The 6,595-nt window shown below is 43.9% G+C and overlaps 1 protein-coding gene across 1 annotated transcript in view; it reads left to right on the top strand.

The window, feature by feature from the left end:
• Positions 1–3,447, top strand: part of HIVEP1 (HIVEP zinc finger 1) — an 87,078-nt gene extending 83,631 nt beyond the window's left edge. The window contains 2 exon segments of the mRNA XM_007446416.1: positions 182–693; positions 2,287–3,447. Coding sequence (XP_007446478.1) covers positions 182–693; positions 2,287–3,447 — 1,673 coding nt within the window.
• The last annotated feature ends 3,148 nt before the right edge of the window (positions 3,448–6,595 follow it).

The raw sequence follows: 6,595 nt of genomic DNA, 5'->3' as shown, positions 1-6,595 counted from the left end.
TCCTGCTGCACAGACTGACCTCCCCATGTCATTCTCCTCAGCTAAACTGTAGCCTTTTTATGGGTAGAGCCCTTGCCTTGAACATTCCTCACAGTATTGCCAAGCTTATAAAAAAAGAAAAGGTTGCATTCGACCACTTGTAAAACATTCTGTAACATACCCTCCCGGTTGTTTTTATCAGATGAAAAACAAAGATTCAGTTACGAGCGGTCTGGATATGATCTTGAAGAATCCGATGGCCCAGATGAGGACGAGAACGAGAACGAAGACGAGGATGAAGACAGCCAGGCCGAGTCGGTCCTGTCGGCAGCTCCCTCGGCCACGGCCAGCCCGCAGCGCCTTCCGGCTAGAAGCAGCCTCCAGGACTGTCGGGGTGCTGACGAGGACGTCAGGATTCCTGATTGCTTTTCTGGGGGACACACGGACCCGACGGATGTTCTCCCGAGAGCACTGCCCACCAAGATGACCGTGCTTAGCACAGTGCAGTCAGACTACGGCGGGAAGCCGGGGTCTCCGGTTAGGACCAGGCAGCGGGCTGCGGGGGACGAGGGTGAGGCAGCCGCTCCTGGAGACTCTGCCAGGTCCCCCGAGGCTGCGCCCAGGTCCCCGTGTCACCAGATGTCTGTGGACTACCCCGAATCCGAAGAGATCCTGGGAAGTTCTGTGGCAGGAAAGGCTGTTGCTTTAACACAGGTAATAACTTGGTGGTTTTCTTTTCGTTTAACCTACTGAATATGGGGAACCTAATGACTTAAGAAATCAGTGCACTTAAATTACTCATTTACAGCTAAGTCAGTTTCTTTAACCTTATTTTTTTGTTTGATTTAAGGCCAAAGGACATTTATGTCCTTTGGATTCTTGTTAGGTATTTTAGTCAGAGTTCGTATATTGTATTATAAGTCTGTAAAAGAACCAGTATATTTACAGTATACTCATTTGTTATTATTTGGTTTTTTTAAAAAAAATCTTGGAATAAAAAATATGTGTGTGCCAACAGAGAATGTGAGTCTTGGGACCTACGTATTCCACGGCTTCCTCTGAGATGATCTTCCACTGGCATCGATGTGATGGATTTGCACTAAATTATCTGAACATTTTGCATTTTGCCCCTGTTAGCAGGCAGCTACCAGTTTCCATGGCAAAGTTAATGTGACCCAAAAAACGTATTAAGAAGTTCACTTTGCTTGAATGATCAAATTGCTGTGACAGCTTAGGAAAGCTTCCTGCCCAAGAACTAGCTCAGGGCCAGACTCAGGCCTCGTGAAAGTCACCCTCCATGTGTGCTGTGAATGATTTCCTGCTTTTACAAACCCTGGTGGGCTTGTGAGGAATCCGTTCTCCTCTCTCATTGACAGTTCTCTTACCTCTGGTATGGATTGATAATTGTAATAGGATTTATTTCTAAATGCGGCAGATTTTGGATTGCTGGGTATCACTGGAGAAAACTAAAAAGACTGTGAAAAGATTGGATTTCTGTAGCCTATCCTACGTTAATATAATTTAATTAAATTACGTTCCTATTTAAGTAACATTAATTAAATTAGTATGTACATTAATGTAGTTCCATAATACGGATATATCAAGAAAAAGCTAATATTTATATGATAATCTTGGGTGGAAGGGAGGATTGGTGAGATTTATCCCTTCTACTAACATTTCAGTACCCTCACATTAGTCACCTGTGCTCTAACCTTCTCTATCCCCAAATCTCTCACACAACCTGCCAATGGCTGGAAATCTGGTTTTCAGTAGACATTTCATACACTTAGAATAGATGAACAAATGAAAACTGCAGACCTTTTCGGTAATGGCAGCTCTGTATTTCATAAATGAAGAGTCCTCCAGTTAATTTTTCCCCCTGAGTCGATACTCATAGCCAACTAATATCTCAGAACTTCTCAGTAACTCCTAATCTCTAAAATAGGGTGGAGCCGGTGGTGCCAGCAATAATAAAAACAACAACAATGGAAGAAGAATTATGGCCCCCTCTCAGGGTTAATTTCAGTATAACTGAGATGATATCCAGGAAATGTGTTTGAAAAATGTAAAGTACGCTACAAAACTTGTTGCTGACCTTTGTAAAGAGATGAAGAGTGTAATAGGTTTTAAGTTGGAAATTTATTGTTTAAATCAAAATACAACTTTTAGCAAGCTTATCATTTTTATAAAATCCAAGTGTACATACTTTTACCTCAGGAGGAATAGACTTTACAGGAGCTAAAAATTTTAGCTCAGTGACTAATAAGGAAGCTCTGCCATCAAGGACCGTTCCGTCTTGTCTTTTAGGGCCCATCATCCGTGAGCCTTCCTCCTCGGGGCATTGAGCGCAGCCCTCAGCCTGGAGGGGCACCTCCTTGCACGACCTCGCCTCGACCCGGTGCTCAGGAGCCGAAGCAGCAAGTCGCTGTCCATCCGCCTCCAGACCTGCCTTCTCCCCAGACGCATCTGTTCAGCCACCTTCCTCTGCATTCCCAGCTGCAGTCAAGGACACCGTATAATATGCTTCCGGTCGGGGGGATCCAGGCGGTCCCTGCCGGCCTTACATACTCCACGTTCGTACCCATCCAAGCTGGGCCAGTGCAACTCACGATCCCCGCTGTCAACGTCATTCACAGAACTGTGGGCACCCCCGGGGACTTGACCGCCGAAGTGTCCAGCGCTACCAGCCCCTCCGGAGTGGCTGAATTGAGCAGCGTGGTGCCCTGTATTCCCATCGGCCAAATCCGCGTGCCGGGCCTGCAGAACCCGAGTCCGCCGGCGCTGCAGCCCCTGCCGGCACTGAGCATGGAGACCGTCAACATTTTAGGCCTGGCCAGCGCGAACCTCGGCCCGCAGGTGCGCCCGCCCGGGCTCGCTCTGAACGCTGCCCTGGGGCTGCAGGTGGTGACGGCCAACCCTTCCTCCCAGAGCGGCCCCGCCCCCCCGGCGCCCATCCCGGGCCTCCAGATCCTGAACATCGCCTTGCCCACGCTGATTTCCTCCGTCGGCCAGGTCGCCGTGGACGCCCAGGGAGCCCCCGAGAGGCCCGCTCCCCCAAACAGAGCCCGGGAGGCGCCGCCCAAGCAGCCCTCGGCCGCCGGTGCGCACCCGGGCAGTGGGAGCGCGTCGCCGCAGGGCTCGCCCCGAGTCCCTCGGGAAAACGCACTGAAGGGTCTAGATCCACCTGCCCCGGCCAGAGACCACGCCAGGCGGGACGGCTCCAGTCGCCAGGACGCGGGGACGGCCGCCTCCGGGAATCACCCGAAGCCCCGGCACGAACTCGCTGCCGCGCCGGGCAAACCAGCATCCGGGCCCCAGCCGTCCGGCCGGCAGCCTCGCCCCCTGGACCGGGAGGGACCCGCGGCCCGGCCCCCGGCCACGGCCACGCCCCCGGCCCGGAGGCAGGCCGCTCAGTTCAGCGATGTGAGCAGCGACGAGGACGAGGACAGGCTGGTGATCGCAACCTAGGGGCGTTATATTTGGGGGTTTGGGGTTTTGTTTGGGTTTTGGTTTTCTGGATTTTGTTTTTTTTTTTTTTTATAGAACACTTACAGGTTTCTTTGAAAACCCTCCTTTCCTTAAAGCACATTTTTCTGACGTAAACTCATGACTAATCTTTGTGCAATCATGAACTTTTGACCAATAATCGTTGTTTTGTGTCAGCTCCAGCCATTTTTGTACATGTTGTATAGACAATTGTGCCTTTTAGGAGTTTTATGTTTAGAGACTGTACAGATTGTTGAATATCTATATACATAAAATATATATTATATATGTATATGAAAACCAGGTAGTTATTTGTGTTTAGCAAAAAAACCTGTCAAATAAATCCAATGATTAAATTATATGTTGCACTGTTAAATATAAATTTTTATGGCTGTGGGACAGAGTTTCTGTGTATAAATTAGTGCGTGAGCTCCATATTTATTGTATTCATATTAGTCTTTGAAAATGGGTCTGTCCTTCTTGCGTAAGACAGTAACTTTACACTTCAGACAGAGTTTCTGTGTTATGTTTCAGTAAAATATCGTTTACTGACTTTACCATGGCTTTAGTTGTGCTTTCTTTATGTCATGTAGGGGCCAGCAACCTACATTCGGAAGATAGCCCTAGGTTAACATTCCTTCCACACTCGCCCCCCTCCACCCGTATTTTTGAGAAATGGGGGCTTTATAGTGGTGTTACTGCTGTGTGAAACTCACTGAAATCCATTTAGCCAAGTGACCAATTTTTCCAACTTGTGAGGAATAATTCTGTAGCTAATTAACTTATGAGGAGATTCAGTACTTGAGAACACTTTCTGTAAGTATACATAGCATACGGACAGAAATGGGCAAAGTTCCTAAGGGCGGATATGACAGCTTCTGGGAATTGTAAAATAAGTTACAAAACAGTTGTCCCGAGAGCTCGGCTTGGGTGAGGTGCGTGAAACCCCGTACCTCAGGCATCACCCCAGGTCTGGGCTTGAGCCTGGCCTCTTCTTTCCCTCAGCCCTGATCGTTGTACCCGGAGACCTCTGTCCAGGACCAAACTACAGGGGATCCGGGATTTACAGAAGACCCAAATTCAGACTTCAAAATTACTTCAGTTGACTCTTTAGAAACAATTACTCCCCGTCCTGAGAGGCTTAACTTATTCAGAAAAATGGGGAGGGTACCCACAATTACCACTGCAGTGATTTGCATTATTACCTGAGCATTGTAGATGCTTCATTTGTGGAAAAAAAAATGTTTTAATATTGGAATTTGAATACTTGGCACATCATTAAGGCAATGTGTTCATGTTTTTAAAGGCCTACGCTGTGAAGATTTCAGCAATCCGAAGTTGGTGAGACAACAGTGCATGAGGGAAATATTCTAAGGAATTTGGAGTCCTCCTTTTAGCCAGCCCCTGCTTCAAATCTGGGACTTTGGGAAAAGTGCCTGTCATCTGGGCCTGTGGGCTCTAATCTAAATTATGATCTCTAAAAATGTGCCCCAGCCCCAGTAGGCTGTGATAGATCAGTGATGCTTTTGGTGCATGCTTCAATTTACATTTATACTTTTCCACAGATTAAGTAACAAAACTCTCAAAAACAATAAAACTACGTTTTATATTCCAAGATGTATTTGAAAAGAATTCTGGACACTTCTGTCATAGGAATTGTATTGCTCTAACAATAGAGTTGTTGAAAATGAGGTCCATTATCTGTCAGATTTCTCAAAATAAGTTTTAACTTTGTGTCACACCTCTTATTACCATTTTGTTGCCTAAAATTTTAAAGCAGTATAATAAACATATTTTTGTTTCCTAATCACATTTTAGGTACATATGACTTATCTAAATTCAAAAGTAATGCTAAGAATTTTGGCATTGAGGTGTTTTTTTGTTTGTTTGTTTTTTAGTTTATATAAATAGAATTTTCTTAATCTGAAGAATTCCTGTATTTAACCAAATACTAAATGTTGTGAGATGCTTGGATCCTCCCTTGAAAATTTCATAATGCCGTAACATACCATAGGCCTATTTTGTACTCTTGACCTTTTAAGATTCATTACATTGTACACATATCTTTAGTATCACTGGCTATAATGCCTTCATGTGCCTTTCAAATATTTTGCTAGCATTTGAAATATGCAGCTAACTCGGAAACATTATCAGAGTTTGTGCCATTATATTTTGAAATAGTCCCGTGAACAAAATATAAGGGGATAATTTTGAACTGTTTCTCCACAGTCTTCTTTTCCCAAGGAGCAAGTCATTCTCAGATATTAATGACTTACAAATAATGACTTGAATAAATTACTTACAAGTAATCCAGAGAGCTGGGAAACTACATTTGACTTTTATTTTGTTGTACTCTCATGAAAGACCCAGGTCAGTAGAGAACTAGAATGCAAGGACACAGCAAATCTCTTTAAATTATTATCAAAACAGGTGAAAACCATAATGTGAAACAACGTCAGCATCTTCTTGTATGAATCCACTGAAACCATCAGAAGTGTCGGAAATAGCAAAAGAACAAAAGTTCATTTGTCTAGTTTTTAAAGATTAGTACATCTGTTTCATGAACGTTTGTTATGAGTTAACATAAATCAATGGCACTAAAGTAGCTTATTTTTATTCTCTAAGTTTTAGGCTACAGCAATAATTATTTCAGAATGAGATGATCAACTGATAATATTTATATAGAGATTTTGTTTCTCATCTTTTTTCATAATATAGGCATGATTTTCCTTTCACGGAAAAGGTATAAACAACACTTTTCTTATTAGTGGATCTCTGACCTGAATTTTAAATGGTGGGGCTTAACAGAGATTAGGGATCATTATTTTCCTTGGAAGACTGTCAAGGTAGGTAACATTTCTCTCATGATGCGTGCTCAGGGCAAAGTACATGCTCTTCTTAACTTCTCTGTTTTTAGCGTTACGTTTTAGGGTGAAGTTTGAGATCGACTTGAGATCATTTTGAGATCAAGCAACACCAAAAAGGTGACTTTCATTGGAGCAGTTTTGTTTCCAAACCATCTATACATTCGAAACATGGGATATTAAATGTCCCTAAAATAAGAATCTTCTCCCAAACTGACTTCCCATGACTTAGGAGAATTATCTATTTAATATTCAATAAAGGTTAT

Source organism: Lipotes vexillifer, unplaced genomic scaffold, assembly GCF_000442215.2.
Source record: "Lipotes vexillifer unplaced genomic scaffold, Lipotes_vexillifer_v1.1 scaffold1154, whole genome shotgun sequence".
Taxonomy (NCBI): Eukaryota; Metazoa; Chordata; class Mammalia; order Artiodactyla; family Lipotidae; genus Lipotes; species Lipotes vexillifer.
Note: the sequence above shows the minus strand (reverse complement) of the source record. Positions and strands in the feature narration are given on the sequence as shown.